This window comes from Oncorhynchus keta, chromosome 10 (genome assembly GCF_023373465.1).
Source record: "Oncorhynchus keta strain PuntledgeMale-10-30-2019 chromosome 10, Oket_V2, whole genome shotgun sequence".
Lineage (NCBI taxonomy): Eukaryota > Metazoa > Chordata > Actinopteri > Salmoniformes > Salmonidae > Oncorhynchus > Oncorhynchus keta.
The window spans coordinates 9,143,062-9,160,561 of record NC_068430.1 but is presented as its reverse complement, the minus strand read 5'-3'; the positions used below and the strand labels follow the sequence as shown (position 1 = coordinate 9,160,561).

Below are 17,500 nucleotides of genomic sequence, written 5' to 3'. Positions count from 1 at the left end.
GCCCCTCAGAGAGAGAGAGAGAGAGAGAGTGAGAAGAGAGATGGAGGGAGGGAGGTTAAAAGGCCCCTCAGAGAGAGAGAGAGAGAGAGCGAGATGGAGGGAGGGAGGGGGTAGAAAGGCCCACTGAGAGAGAGAGAGAGAGAGAGAGAGAGAGAGAGAGAGAGAGAGAGAGAGAGAGAGAGAGAGAGAGAGAGAGAGAGAGAGAGAGAGAGAGAGAGAGAGAGAGAGAGAGAGAGAGAGGGGGTAGAAAGGCCTGCTGAGAGAGAGAGAGAGAGAGAGAGCGAGATGGAGGGAGGGAGGGAGGGGGTAGAAAGGCCCACTGAGAGAGAGAGAGAGAGAGAGAGAGAGAGAGAGAGAGAGAGAGAGAGAGAGAGAGAGAGAGAGAGAGAGAGAGAGAGAGAGAGAGAGAGAGAGAGAGAGAGAGAGAGAGAGGAGATGGGAGGGAGGGAGGGAGGGAGGGAGGGGGTAGAAAGGCCTGCTGAGAGAGAGAGAGAGAGAGTGAGATGGAGGGAGGGAGGGGGTAGAAAGGCCTGCTGAGAGAGAGAGAGAGAGAGAGAGAGAGAGAGAGAGAGAGAGAGAGAGAGAGAGAGAGAGAGAGAGAGAGAGAGAGAGAGAGAGAGAGAGAGAGAGAGAGATGGAGGGGGAGGGAGGGAGGGAGGGAGGGAGGGAGGGAGGAGGGAGGGAGGGAGGGAGGGGGTAGAAAGGCCTGCTGAGAGAGAGAGAGAGAGAGCGAGATGGAGGGAGGGGGTAGAAAGGCCTGCTGAGAGAGAGAGAGAGAGAGAGAGAGAGAGAGTGAGATGGAGGGAGGGAGGGAGGGAGGGAGGGGGTAGAAAGGCCTGCTGAGAGAGAGAGAGAGAGAGAGAGAGAGAGAGAGAGGGAGAGAGAGAGAGAGAGAGAGAGAGAGAGAGAGAGAGAGAGAGAGAGAGAGAGAGAGAGATGGAGGGAGGGAGGGAGGGAGGGGGTAGAAAGGCCTGCTGAGAGAGAGAGAGAGAGGGGAAGAGCTCTTGGACAGAAATGAGAGAGAGAGAGAGAGAGGGATAATAAGCGAGAGAGTAAAACAAAAAAATATTTCCAGAAATATAAATATTTTTATCAGCTCTGTGTATTTTTTCAACTTGAAAAAAGTAATGAATCACTACATCCCTGGTCTTGTTCCAAACTATCTTAATTAGAGTAGCATAGCTCTCACCCCTGTCCTGTCCTGTGTGTGTGTGTGTGTGTGTGTGTGTGTGTGTGTGTGTGTGTGTGTGTGTGTGTGTGTGTGTGTGTGTGTGTGTGTGTGTGTGTGTGTGTGTGTGTGTGTGTGTGTGTGTGTGTGTGTGTGTGTGTGTGTGTGTGTGTGCGTGTGTTGGCCATCTTGGCCCACTCTTACCTGCAGACGGCTGTTTCTGCAGGTGGCCTCGGCCATGTCCCATTGGCTAAGGGACTTGGCAACACCCCCGATGGGTGTGCTCCGTCCACTCAGTCCCATCCCGACCCCCATCTCCGCCACTTCGATCTCCTCGTAAGGGTTGTGGGGCAGGTTGTTGAAGCTTTTAGCTGGAGGACCACAATCGATTATTGCTTAATTGTACTGTTGTCTCCGGCTGCAACAGTCATCTATGTACGTAGCGGTTATTTTGAAGAAGGGTCTTGTAGCGGTGACTGTAGCATGCAGTTGCTATTCCCTACTGAACATACAGTGCCTTGCGAAAGTATTCGGCCCCCTTGAACTTTGCGACCTTTTGGCACATTTCAGGCTTCAAACATAAAGATATAAAACTGTATTTTTTTTGTTTTTGTGAAGAATCAACAACAAGTGGGACACAATCATGAAGTGGAACGACATTTATTGGATATTTCAAACTTTTTTAACAAATCAAAAACTGAAAAATTGGGCGTGCAAAATTATTCAGCCCCCTTAAGTTAATACTTTGTAGCGCCACCTTTTGCTGTGATTACAGCTGTAAGTCGCTTGGGGTATGTCTCTATCAGTTTTGCACATCGAGAGACTGACATTTTTCCCATTCCTCCTTGCAAAACAGCTCGAGCTCAGTGAGGTTGGATGGAGAGCATTTGTGAACAGCAGTTTTCAGTTCTTTCCAAGGATTCTTTAAGAAATGGCTTTCTTCTTTCCACTCTTCCATAAAGGCCAGATCTGTGCAATATACGACTGATTGTTGTCCTATGAACAGAGTCTCCCACCTCAGCTGTAGATCTCTGCAGTTCATCCAGAGTGATCATGGGCCTCTTGGCTGCATCTCTGATCAGTCTTCTCCTTGTATGAGCTGAAAGTTTAGAGGGACGGCCAGGTCTTGGTAGATTTGCAGTGGTCTGATACTCCTTCCATTTCAATATTATCGCTTGCACAGTGCTCCTTGGGATGTTTAAAGCTTGGGAAATCTTTTTGTATCCAAATCTGGCTTTAGACTTCTTCACAACAGTATCTCGGACCTGCCTGGTGTGTTCCTTGTTCTTCATGATGCTCTCTGTGCTTTTAACGGACGTCTGAGACTATCACAGTGCAGGTGCATTTATACGGAGACTTGATTACACACAGGTGGATTGTATTTATCATCATTAGTCATTTAGGTCAACATTGGATCATTCAGAGATCCTCACTGAACTTCTGGAGAGAGTTTGCTGCACTGAATGTAAAGGGGCTGAATAATTTTGCACGCCCAATTTTTCAGTTTTTGATTTGTTAAAAAAGTATGAAATATCCAATAAATGTCGTTCCACTTCATGATTGTGTCCCACTTGTTGTTGATTCTTCACAAAAAATACAGTTTTATATCTTTATGTTTGAAGCCTAAAATGTGGCAAAAGGTCGCAAAGTTCAAGGGGGCCAAATACTTTCGCAAGGCACTGTATTTTAACGCACTGACTGTAAGCTGCTCTGGATAAGAACGTCGGCTAAATGACTCAAATGTAAATAAATAAATAATGTATACAATACATCTAATCAAGTCTTACTGCGGGGGATGGGGCCCGAGAGGCCAATGGAGGTCTGGGGGCCCCCAGGGACCAGCAGATGTCCTGAGGAGGAGCTAGCGGTGTAGGAGGGGAGGGCAGGGAGGGGCATGGTGGGGAAGTGACACCCTCCTCCTTCCGGACTGGGGGTAGGGCTGTGGCTGTTGACTCCCCTGAAGGCACTGTGAGAGTTGAGGTCCTCCATTGACCGACAGAAGGTTTTGAGCACTGTGGAGGAGGGAAGAGAGGAGGAGGATTGATCTGTATTAACAAAAGAGACCATGGAGATCAATTGACCATGGGATAACTCCACCCCCCCACACTAACGTACCTGAGTACTGGCTGTTAGAGCAGAGAGAGAGAGATGACTGTAGCTGCAGTCTCATGTTGGCATGGTTACACATGTTGTTGTTGGCATTTTGTTGTTGTGGTGCTGATGACAGAGGAGTGATGGGTACCTCCACTACGTATGTAGCTGGGACATACAGGGGATTGGTTTTACTGGCTGCCCCGATCCTCCGCACCTGGTAATAATAAGATTTATACACCTGTATATTATATACCTGGTAATAATAAGAATTATACACCTGGTAATAATAAGAATTATACACCTGGTAATAATAAGAATTATACACCTGTATATTATACACCTGGTACTAATAAGATTTATACACCTGTATATTATACACCTGGTAATATTAAGAATCATACATCTGGTAATAATAAGATTTATACACCTGGCAATAATAAGAATAATACACCTGTATATTATACACCTGGTAATAATAATAATAATAACCTGGTAATAATAAGAATCATACACCTGGTAATAATAAGAATAATACACCTGGTAATAATATAATTATACACCTGTATATTATATACCTCGTAATAATAAGAATAATACACCTGGTAATAATAAGAATTATACACCTGTATATTATACACCTGGTGATAATAAGAATTATACACCTGGTAATTATAAGAATTATACACCTGGTAATAATAAGAATTATACACCTGGTAATAATACGAATTATACACCTGGTAATTATAAGAATTATACACCTGGTAATAATAAGAATTATACACCTGTATATTATATACCTGGTACTAATAAGAATTATACACCTGTATATTATACACCTGGTAATATTAAGAATCATACACCTGGTAATAATAAGAATCATACACCTGTATATTATACACCTGGTAATAATAAGAATCATACACCTGGTAATAATAAGAATTATACACCTGGTAATAATACAAATTATACACCTGGTAATAATATAATTATACACCTGGTAATAATACGAATTATACACCTGGTAATAATAAGAATTATACACCTGGTAATAATAAGTATCATACACCTGGTAATAATAAGAATAATACACCTGGTAATAATACGAATTATACACCTGGTAATAATATAATTATACACCTGTATATTATATACCTCGTAATAATAAGAATAATACACCTGGTAATAATAAGAATAATACACCAGGTAATAATAGAATTATACACCTGTATATTATATACCTGGTAATAATAAAAATTATACACCTGGTAATAATAAGAATAATACACCTGTATATTATACACCTGGTAATAATAAGAATTATACACCTGGTAATAATATAATTATACACCTGTATATTATATACCTGGTAATAATAAGAATTATACACCTGTATATTATATACCTGGTAATAATGAGAATTATACACCTGGTAATAATAAGAATAATACACCTGTATATTATACACCTGGTAATAATACGAATTATACACCTGGTAATAATATAATTATACACCTGTATATTATATACCTGGTAATAATAAGAATTATACACCTGGTAATAATAAGAATAATACACCTGTATATTATACACCTGGCAATAATAAGAATTATACACCTGGTGATAATAAGAATTATACACCTGTATATTATATACCTGGTACTAATAAGAATTATACACCTGTATATTATACACCTGGTAATATTAAGAATCATACACCTGGTAATAATAAGAATTATACACCTGGTAATAATACGAATTATACACCTGGTAATAATATAATTATACACCTGGTAATAATACGAATTATACACCTGGTAATAATAAGAATTATACACCTGGTAATAATACGAATTATACACCTGGTAATAATAATAATAATAACCTGGTAATAATAAGAATCATACACCTGGTAATAATAAGAATAATACACCTGGTAATAATACGAATTATACACCTGGTAATAATATAATTATACACCTGTATATTATATACCTCGTAATAATAAGAATAATACACCTGGTAATAATAAGAATAATACACCAGGTAATAATAAGAATAATACACCTGGTAATAATATAATTATACACCTGGTAATAATACGAATAATACACCTGGTAATAATAGAATTATACACCTGTATATTATATACCTGGTAATAATAAGAATTATACACCTGGTAATAATAAGAATCATAAACCTGGTAATAATAAGAATTATACACATGGTAATTATAAGAATTATACACCTGGTAATAATAAGAATTATACACCTGGTAATAATAAGAATTATACACCTGGTAATAATATAATTATACACCTGGTAATAATAAGAATCATACACCTGGTAATAATAGAATTATACACCTGTATATTATATACCTGGTAATAATAAAAATAATACACCTGTATATTATATACCTGGTAATAATAAGAATTATACACCTGGTAATAATAAGAATTATACACCTGTATATTATACACCTGGTAATAATAAGAAAAATACACCTGGTAATAATAAGAATAATACACCTGGTAATAATAAGATTTATACACCTGGTAATAATATGAATTATACACCTGGTAATAATAAGAATCATACACCCGGTAATAATAAGATTCATACACCTGGTAATAATAAGAATTATACACCTGGTAATAATAAGATTCATACACCTGGTAATAATAATAATAATACACCTGGTAATAATAAGAATTATACACCTGGTAATAATAAGATTTATACACCTGGTAATAATAAGATTTATACACCTGGTAATAATAAGAATTATACACCTGGTAATAATAAGAATTATACATCTGGTAATAATACGAATTATACACCTGGTAATAATAATAATAATACACCTGGTAATAATAAGAATTATACACCTGGTAATAATACGAATTATACACCTGGTAATAATAAGAATTATACACCTGGTAATAATAAGAATGATACACCTGGTAATAATAATAATAATACACCTGGTAATAATAAGAATTATACACCTGTATATTATACACCTGGTAATAATAAGAATTATACACCTGTATATTATACGCCTGGTAATAATAATAATACACCTGGTAATAATAATAATAATACACCTGGTAATAATAAGAATGATACACCTGGTAATAATAATAATAATAATACACCTGGTAATAATAAGATTTATACACCTGGTAATAATAAGATTTATACACCTGGTAATAATATGAATAATACACCTGGTAATAATAAGATTCATACACCTGGTAATAATAAGAATTATACACCTGGTAATAATAAGAATGATACACCTGGTAATAATAAGAATAATACACATGGTAATAATAAGATTTATACACCTGGTAATAATACGAATAATACACCTGGTAATAATAAGAATTATACACCTGGTGATAGTAAGAATAATACACCTGGTAATAATAAGAATTATACACCTGTATATTATATACCTGGTAATAATAAGAATAATACACCTGTATATTATATACCTAGTAATAATAAGAATTATACACCTGGTAATAATAAGAATTATACACCTGTATATTATATACCTGGTAATAATAAGAATTATACACCTGGTAATAATAAGATTTATACACCTGGTAATAATATGATTTATACACCTGGTAATAATAAGAATTATACACCTGGTAATAATAAGAATTATACACCTGTATATTATACACCTGGTAATAATAAGAATTATACACCTGTATATTATATACCTGGTAATAATACAAATTATACACCTGGTAATAATAAGAATTATACACCTGGTAATAATAAGAATTATACACCTGTATATTATACACCTGGTAATAATAAGAATTATACACCTGTATATTATATACCTGGTAATAATACAAATTATACACCTGGTAATAATACGAATTATACACCTGGTAATAATAAGAATTATACACCTGGTAATAATATAATTATACACCTCCCTTTACAGCCCTCTTGTTGGAGGAGAGGAACCTATTGCAGGTTGAAAGCTTATTTTTTAATGCAGTTCTACACATTTTGCCCATGTCTAATGTGTATTCATGTGATATTTGAGTGACACGAACATCACTACAAAATCTATGGCCTAAAATCCCAAGCTAAAATGTTTTATCTGATACGGGCTAGTTGATCTGGACATTTCCAACAGTAGATATCTCTCTACAGTACCCAATGACCGACATGACAAGAGGACGTGATGATGTAATACCCAATTACCCCACCTTTTTCATTCTATTATTACAACGTTCAAGAGTACGTTGAAAGCCGGTCTGAGTTCCGTAACAAAAAAGAAGTCTGCCGACCCATGTTGAGGGTGTAACAAAGTTAAGGAAACACTGTGATTTCCCTCTGACCACATGGATTTTTTTTGTTCTTGGTTAGAAGGGGTACCACTTGGGACACACGGTTTCAAATAGTACTGGTTACACTAGGGCCATTTTTAAAAAAAATGTACCTTTATTTTACTAGGCAAATTCTTATTTTCAATGACGGCCTAGGAACAGTGGGTTAACTGCCTGTTCAGGGGCAGAACGACAGATTTGTACCTTGTCAGCTCGGGGATTCGAACTTGCAACCTTTCGATTACTAGTCCCACGCTCTAACCACTAGGCTACCCTGCCGACATTGTCTATGCTAACTGAGCCACACGGTCAGGACCTCCTTACCTGCCACCAGTCAGTGTTAGTCTTCCTCAGGAGAATAAACCGCTCCCCCTCTCGGATGCAGACCTGTCGCCCGTCTGCCCCACTGTACTGATAGTCATACTGTGCCTCCAGAACTACCGTACCACTGGGGACTCCACACACCGTGGGCACGCTCACACTGCTGCTCACACTGGCTCCACTCTCCCTACTGGACACACTCTCCACACTGGTAGTTCTCGCCCTGGTGGAGGCAGAGGGCATGGCGGGTGAGTCCACCGTGGAGCGACTGTAGCTTCCTGACAGCATGGTGGACGTTAGCTCTGACTCGGTCGGCTGGGTCTCAGCGGGGGGTGTTTTGGGTGAGAAGATAGGTGACGAGGGTGATGGTGGGGATGGTACGGACACTGGCGCAGGTCATCGTCAACGACCGGAGTGAGGCCAAAGCCATGCTCTGAAACACAAACAAACAGAACAGAACTGGGTTCGAGTGAAGACTGAATATCTATGGCTTCAGGGATACATCCATCTAATCATCATTTATTACGCCTAAAAGTCAATATAAAGCTCAGCAAATGTCACAGATATACACACCATTAATTCTCAAAAATATAACAGATACACACCATTAATTCTCACAAAAAAAATACTGAGTAGTAATTATTGTATAAAGCAATTGTATAAAAAAAGGGCACTGCCATTTATTTGCAATAATCCATTTGTTTAATCACTCATGCGTTTAGAGAGAAAAATAAAAACAGTTCAACCGACTAGAAGACAAAACACACACACCCCTGCCCTGACCATTCTCCCTTACACAGCCAACAGAACAAGAGGAGTCTACGTCACACAGAGACTGATAGCCAGAGAGGGAATTAAGAGAGGGAAAGAGAGGGAGACACAGAGAGAGAGAGCGAGAGAGAGAGGGAGAGATGTCGTCCCTGTGGATGTGCTGCTCTTACACTCTGTCTCCTCACTGCTGAGCCACCATTATCCCTGACTGTGATAGAGACCACCATTAGCTCTGACTGTGAGAGACCACCATTAGCCCTGACTGTGAGAGAGACCACCATTAGAACCTGACTGTGAGAGAGACCACCATTAGAATCTGACTGTGAGAGAAACCACCATTAGAACCTGACTGTGAGATAGACCACCATTAGAACCTGACTGTGAGAGAGACCACCATTAGAACCTGACTGTGAGAGAGACCACCATTAGAATTTGACTGTGAGAGAAACCACCATTAGAACCTGCCTGTGAGATAGACCACCATTAGAACCTGACTGTGAGAGAGACCACCATTAGAACCTGACTGTTTCGAGAGACCACCATTAGCTCTGACTGTGAGATAGACCACCATTAGAACCTGACTGTGAGAGAGACCACCATTAGAACCTGACTGTGAGAGAGACCACCATTAGAACCTGACTGTGAGAGACCACCATTAGAATCTGACTGTGAGAGAAACCACCATTAGAACCTGACTGTGAGATAGACCACCATTAGAACCTGACTGTGAGAGAGACCACCCTTAGCTCTGACTGTGAGAGAGACCACCATTAGAACCTAACTGTGAGATAGACCACCATTAGAACCTGACTGTGAGAGAGACCACCATTAGAACCTGACTGTGAGATAGACCACCATTAGAACCTGACTGTGAGAGAGACCACCCTTAGCTCTGACTGTGAGAGAGACCACCATTAGAACCTAACTGTGAGATAGACCACCATTAGAACCTGACTGTGAGAGAGATCCCCATTAGAACCTGACAGTGAGAGAGACCACCATTAGAACCTGACTGTGAGAGAGACCACCATTAGAATCTGACTGTGAGAGAAACCACCATTAGAACCTGCCTGTGAGATAGACCACCATTAGAACCTGACTGTGAGAGAGACCACCATTAGAACCTGACTGTGAGAGAGACCACCATTAGCTCTGACTGTGAGATAGACCACCATTAGAACCTGACTGTGAGAGAGACCACCATTAGAACCTGACTGTGAGAGAGACCACCATTAGAACCTGACTGTGAGAGACCACCATTAGAATCTGACTGTGAGAGAAACCACCATTAGAACCTGACTGTGAGATAGACCACCATTAGAACCTGACTGTGAGAGAGACCACCCTTAGCTCTGACTGTGAGAGAGACCACCATTAGAACCTAACTGTGAGAGACCACCATTAGAACCTGACTGTGAGAGAAACCACCATTAGAACCTGACTGTGAGATAGACCACCATTAGAACCTGACTGTGAGAGAGACCACCATTAGCTCTGAGCTCCTCTACTCTTCAGATATACTCACGTGCAGATGCATGCACACACACACACACACACACACTCGCACGCACACAGCTCCGTGGTCGTGCCTTCAGACCAGATCAGGCTGGGTTGCAGAGAGAGGAGAAGGGGAAGGAGGGTGGTGGACTCTCTTTCTCTTTCTCTCTGATAATCCACAGCACAGCAGTGTATTAATAAAGCACAATATTCTGTGACCTGATGACTCAGGCCTTGGAGAATTACTGTAAAACCCTCCATACTGACTCATGCCTTGGAGAATTACTGTAAAACCCTCCATACTGACTCTTGCCTTGGAGAATTACCGTAAAACCCTCCATACTGACTCAGGCCATGGAGAATTACCGTAAAACCCTCCATACTGACTCATGCCTTGGAGAATTACAGTAAAATCCTCCATACTGACTCATGCCTTGGAGAATTACAGTACAACCCTCCATACGGTATCATGCCTTGGAGAATTAAAGTAAAACCCTCCATACTGACTCATGCCTTGGAGAATTACAGTAAAATCCTCCATACTGACTCATGCCTTGGAGAATTACAGTACAACCCTCCATACGGTATCATGCCTTGGAGAATTAAAGTAAAACCCTACATACTGACTCCAGCCTTGGAGAATTAAAGTAAAACCCTCCATATTGATTGAAACCTCCAACCACCAAGCAGGCTGGAATCTGAAACAGACTCACTGTACCAGGTTAGGGGGGTATTTACAGGACTAATCCTAATATTGTAGATAAGGAAATGAAGCAGGACAAAGGCCACTACACACCAGTGATATACATCTGTTCTGATAAGACAGACAGACAGACAGACAGACAGACAGACAGACAGACAGACAGACAGACAGACAGACAGTAGACATAGAGCTGCACTATGAACCGTATCAGAAAGTGTAACGTCCGTTTTTATAGTTTACTCTGTTTTTTTTCTCCTAATGTGACCACCTCCCACAGACAACCCCCATCCCCTGTCACTCAAGCAGCTCAGCTCCGCCTCCTCTCTGTTTGTCACTATTAGAGTGTGCATGACTGTTAGGTCATGGTGTCAACCCATTGGTCCAAACAAGAACAACGTTCCTTTCCACTTTGTTTCTTAATATAAGACATTCTATTTCTAGGATTCCGACAGTTTCCGTATAAAATGGCAATTTGAAAGTTTGTGTGTGTGTTCTGTTGTAGTTTACACCTGAACCAGCTGACAAAAGTAACCACAACAGGTATAGCATGAAAGGTGATGGGATTCCCAATTACCTCACATATCCACAGTCCTGTCTGTCTTTCTGTCTGTCTGTCTGTCTGTCTACAGTCAGTCAGGTAAAAAAAAAATGTATTGGCACCCATAATAATCTCTTTCTCTGAGGAATTGTATTAGTGTAAAATAATATATTTTCCCCTTCTTTTTTTTGTTGCAAATAATATAACTCAGTATTTGTATGATTTATTTCATACAGTATTTTTTGCTCATATTTATCAACGGTGCCAATCATTTTGAACCCCTATCTATCTACACTGCCTTCAGAGAGTAATGGTACCCCTTGACCTATTCCAAAAATATTTCTGTTACAGCCTGAATTCAACATTTATTAAATAAGATTGTTTTTCGTCACAAATCTATACACAATACCCCATAAGGACAAATTGAAAACATGTTTTTAGACATTTTTGCAAATGTATTGTAAATTGCATACAGAAATATCTCATTTACATACTGTAATTATTCACATCCTGGAGTCATCTTTGGCAGCGATTACAGCTGTGAGTCTTTCTGGGTAAGTCTCTAAGAGCTTTGAGTCTTTCTGCGTAAGTCTCTAAGAGCTTTGAGTCTTTCTGGGTAAGTCTCTAAGAGCTGTGAGTCTTTCTGGGTAAGTCTCTAAGAGCTGTGAGTCTTTCTGGGTAAGTCTTTAAGAGCTGTGAGTCTTTCTGGGTAAGTCTCTAAGAGCTGTGAGTCTTTCTGGGTAAGTCTCTAAGAGCTGTGAGTCTTTCTGGGTGAGTCTCTAAGAGCTTTCCACACATGGATTGGACAATATTTGCACATTATGCTTTTCTAAATTCTTCATGCTCTGTCACATTGGTTATTGGTTATTGCTACACAACTATTTTAAAGTCTTGCCATAGATTTTCAAGTAGATTTAAGTCAAAACTGGAACTTGGCCACTCAGGAACATTCACTGTCTTCTTGGTATGCAACTCCAGTGGATATTTAAGGAAGGGGAAAGGGGGATACCTAGTCAGTTGTACAACTGAATGCCTTCAACTGAAATGCGTCGGCATTGTGTTTTTAGGTTATTGTTCTGCTGAAAGGTGAATTCTTCTCCCTGCAGACTGAACCGGATTTTCCTCTATGATTTTACCTGTGCTCCACTCCATTACGTTTATTTTTTATCCTGAAAAACTCCCCAGTCCTTAATGATTACAAGCACACCCATAACATGATGTAGCCACCTCTATGCCTGGAAATATGAGGAGTGGTACTCACTTGGTCAATTAGGTTAGTATTGTGGAGTAACTACAATGTTGTTGATCCATCCTCAGTTTTGTCCTATCACAGCCATTAAACTATGTAACTGTTTTAAAGTCACCATTGGCCTCATAGTGAACTCCCTGAGTGGTTTCCTTCATCAGGAAGGACGCCTGTATCTTTATAGTGACTGGGTGTATTGATACACCTGTATCTTTGTAGTGACTGGGTGTATTGATACGCCTGTATCTTTATAGTGACTGGGTGTATTGATACACATGTATCTTTATAGTGACTGGGTGTATTGATACACCTGTATCTTTATAGTGATTGGGTGTATTGATACACCTGTATATTTATAGTGACTGGGTGTATTGATACGCCTGTATCTTTATAGTTACTGGGTGTATTGATACACCTATATCTTTACTGACTGGGTGTATTGATACACCTGTATCTTTATAGTGACTGGGTGTATTGATACGCCTGTATCTTTATAGTGACTGGGTGTATTGATACATCTGTATCTTTGTGGTGACTGGGTGTATTGATACACCTGTATCTTTATAGTGACTGGGTGTATTGATACGCCTGTATCTTTGTAGCGACTGGGTGTATTGATACGCCTGTATCTTTATAGTGACTGGGTGTATTGATACGCCTGTATCTTTATAGTGACTGGGTGTATTGATACATCTGTATCTTTATAGTGACTGGGTGTATTGATACGCCTGTATCTTTATAGTGACTGGGTGTATTGATACATCTGTATCTTTGTGGTGACTGGGTGTATTGATACACCTGTATCTTTATAGTGACTGGGTGTATTGATACGCCTGTATCTTTGTAGCGACTGGGTGTATTGATACACCTGTATCTTTATAGTGACTGGGTGTATTGATACGCCTGTATCTTTATAGTGACTGGGTGTATTGATACGTCTGTATCTTTGTAGTGACTGGGTGTATTGATACGCCTGTATCTTTATAGTGACTGGGTGTATTGATACGTCTGTATATTTATAGTGACTGGGTGTATTGATACGCCTGTATCTTTGTAGTGACTGGGTGTATTGATACACCTGTATCTTTAGTGACTGGGTGTATTGATACGCCTGTATCTTTAGTGACTGGGTGTATTGATACGCCTGTATCTTTATAGTGACTGGGTGTATTGATACACCTGTATCTTTAGTGACTGGGTGTATTGATACACCTGTATCTTTAGTGACTGGGTTTATTGATACACCATCCGCAGTGTAATTAATAACTTTACCCTGCTCAAAGGGATATTCAATGTCTGCTTTTTTTTTTTTTTTTTTTTACCCATCTACCAATTAGAGCACTTCTTTGTGAGGCATTGGACAACCTCCCTGGTTTTTGTGGTTGAATCTGTGTTTGAAATTCAATGCTCGACTGAGGGACCTTACAGATAATTGTATGTGTGGGGTACAGAGCAGAGTACAGGTAGTCATTCAGAAATCAAGTTAAACACTATTATTGCACACAGAGTGAGTCCACGCAGCTTGTTATGTGACTTGTTAAGCATGTTTTACTCCTGAACTTATTTAGGCTTGCAAAAACAAAGGAGTTGAATACTTATTGACCCAGGACATTTCAGCTTACATTTTTCTATTAATTTATAACAATTTCAAAAACATAATTCCACTTTGACATTATGGGGTATTGTGTGTAGGCCAGAGACAATAACATCTACATTTAATCCATTTCAAATTCATACTGTAACACAACAATCTACACTACATCACCAAAAGTATGTGGACACCTTCTTGTTGAACATCTCATTCTAAAATCATGGGCATTAATATGGAGTTGGTCCCCCCTTTGCTGCTATAACAGCCTCCACTCTTCTAGGAAGGCTTTCCACTAGATGTTGGAACATTGCTGCAGGGACTTGCTTCCATTCAGGCAACAAGAGCATTAGTGAGATCAGGCGCTGATGTTGGGTGATTAGTCGGCGTTCCAATTCCAAACGTTTTCGATGGGGTTGAGGTCAGGGTCTGTGCAGACCAGTCAAGTTCTTCCACACTGATCTTGACAAACCATTTCTGGATGGACCTCGCTTTGTCCTTGGGGGCAATGTCATGCTGAAACAGCGAAAGGCCTTCCTAAAACTGTTGCCACAATGTTGGAAGCACAGAATCATCTAGAATGTCATTGTATTCTGTAGTGTTAAGATTTCACTTCACTGGAACTAAGGAGCCCGAACCATGAAAAACAGCCCCAGACCATTATTCCTCCTCCACCAAAATTTACAGTTGGCACTATGCATTCGGGCAGGTAGCGTTCTCCTGGCATCTGCCAAACCATCAAATCATCACTCCAGAGAACGCGTTTCCACTGCTCCAGAGTCCAATGACAGCGAACTTTAAACCACTCCAGCCGATGCTTGGCATTGCGCATGGTGATGTTAGGTTTGTGTGCGGCTGCTTGGCCGTGGAAACTAATTTCATTAAGCTCCCGACAAACAGTTATTGTGCTGATGTTGCTTCCAGAGGCAGTTTGGAACTCATTAGTGTGCAACCAAAGGAAAGATGATTTTAATGTGGTACAGCACTCGGATGTCCCATTCTGTGAGCTTGTGTGGCCTACCACTTTGTGGCTGAGCCGTTATTGCTCCTAGACGTTTCCACTTCACAATAACAGCACTTAAAGTTGACCTGGGCAGCTCTAGCAGGGCAGAAATTTGGCAAACTAACCTGTTGGAAATGTGGCATCCTATGATGGTGCCACGTTGAAAGTCACTGAGCTCTTCAGAAAGGCCGTTCTAATGACAACGTTTTGGAGATTGGATTAGCTGTGTGCTTGATTTTATACACCTGTCAGCAATGGGTGTGGCTGAAATAGCCTAATCCACTCATTTGAAGGGGTGTACACACATACACTCGGCCAACAGTTACTCCCCTTGAAGCAGGCAGCGTGGACACAATTGTCTCAGAACTGTCCTAGATGTAGCGTGTGACATAGTGAGAAATAAGCTGTAAAAAAAACAGTTTTATATGGGCTATAATGGAACCAGATTATTTTTCTAATCAGGTCATAGGGTTTTAGAAAAAAAAAATCCTGGAAAAACTCCTGGCCCTAAGGAGGATGAAAACATTAAAACCCTTTTCCCAGACAAAGAGACAATAACTGCAATTGGACAAAAACGAACAAGACAGAGCTTGCAGTATGCAGGGTTCTAGGAGCTAAATCATACGTTTCCTGAACATGTATTTTTTATGTTCGGGGAACGGAAGATCTGGGAATATACATTTTGAGGTTGCAGGGAGGTTCTGAGGACGTTTTTCTATGGTTCCCTGAAAGGTCTCCTGTGAGGTTTTATTCACTTTCTGAGAACGGGAATTCTTGGTTATTAGAAGGTAAATACATAACATTCTCAGAACGTTTCAATAAGACTGCTATCTTAGCTTGGGCTAACTGTGAACTTGAAGCACAGATAGGATATTCATTTGCTTAGCCATTAATCATACAAATACATCATTTTTATTGTGGCACGGGCGTCAGTGAGATTCAAACCTATGATCTTATGTTCTCTATCCATGGAATTAGTCCACAAACACTCATTAAGATCAGCTGTGGCCAATTAGTGGACACGGCCAACACACCTGAACACACTTCACAAGATAGAGAATAGAGAGGGTTTTTTGTCGACGCTGAGAACGGAAGGTTTCTTTTGATTAAATAACATTCTTAGAATGTTACTAATGTTTTCTTGTGGTTTTCATGGAAAGTGTTCTGAATGTTCTGGAAACATGGCTTTAAATAGAACCATGAGGAAACCTGCAGAAAACATTATGCTGAGGCACTGAAATTCCCAGAGAAGAACGTTACTTCTTAATATTTTCGGGTCAATTTGATAACATGACTTTAAATAGAACCGGAGTGCTCCGAGCGCGCTGACAGATTTTCCATTTGGTCAATTCAGAGCGTTTCTCTCTCTGAGCGTTCAGAGCGCACACCGGAAGTTCTGGCGGAGGAGTAGGGTTGTTCCGAGCGATCTGACCTCAAAACGGCAGTCAAACACCCAAGCTAACTGGCTAAAGTGAACTAGCTTGCTAGCTACTTCCAGACGAAAATGAGAGAACACCTCACTGACCATTTTACTCGCCCTAGCAGAGCTGGCTAGGCTGTTTACATGTTAACCAGAGGATTGGTGACCGTAACTGTGCTGCTGGCAACAATGTCATTACGCTTTTGTTTTGCCAATAGTTTACTGACACGAACCATATTCAATACGTGTTGAACGTTTGTGAATTCGTCCGTTATTCTGCGCTCAGACACACTGAGATGAAGGTTGTATGCAAAATAACCACAGGCTACCCTGCTCTCATCAAGCCCTAAGAAACGTATATATATATATATATCATAATATTATGTTTTATCCTGGGTTTACACCTGTCATTAAAAATACATCCATACAGTACGTCATCACTATTGTGTTGATTGATTCATTCCAGTCAATTATTGTGGATTAAAAAGGCCTATAGGTAGTCTAGCAACACGAAGTGTGAATATAAACGAAATTGGAATCACATTCAAATTTTTCTCAGAACACAAATAAATGGGCCTATTTTTCAGCTATAAAAACATGATGTTAGGTTTCCCCTGGCCCAGATGGGATCAGAGCACATAGGCTTCTCTAGGCTACCTGCAGCTGTGTTGAGAAAATAAACCCTTTCATTTTCACACACATGCTTGTGAATGGTTTCCTTATTCAAGACTGTGGTATGTTTTAGAAAAAAAACAGTTTGTTGAATAGTTTGTGCTTACTGGCTAGTAGT

General features: G+C 40.0%; 1 protein-coding gene across 2 annotated transcripts in view; it reads right to left on the bottom strand.

Moving 5' to 3' along the window:
- Positions 1 to 17,500, bottom strand: part of arhgap9 (Rho GTPase activating protein 9) — a 94,285-nt gene that overhangs the window by 67,725 nt on the left and 9,060 nt on the right. For both annotated transcript variants that reach the window (XM_052526459.1, XM_052526458.1), the window contains exons 2-5: positions 7,948 to 8,377; positions 3,284 to 3,476; positions 2,956 to 3,180; positions 1,373 to 1,539 (exon numbers count right to left, since the gene is read on the bottom strand). In XM_052526459.1, the coding sequence (XP_052382419.1) occupies positions 1,373 to 1,539; positions 2,956 to 3,180; positions 3,284 to 3,476; positions 7,948 to 8,232 (870 nt within the window). In that variant the 5' untranslated portion in view covers positions 8,233 to 8,377. The remainder of the gene's footprint in view (positions 1 to 1,372; positions 1,540 to 2,955; positions 3,181 to 3,283; positions 3,477 to 7,947; positions 8,378 to 17,500) is intronic.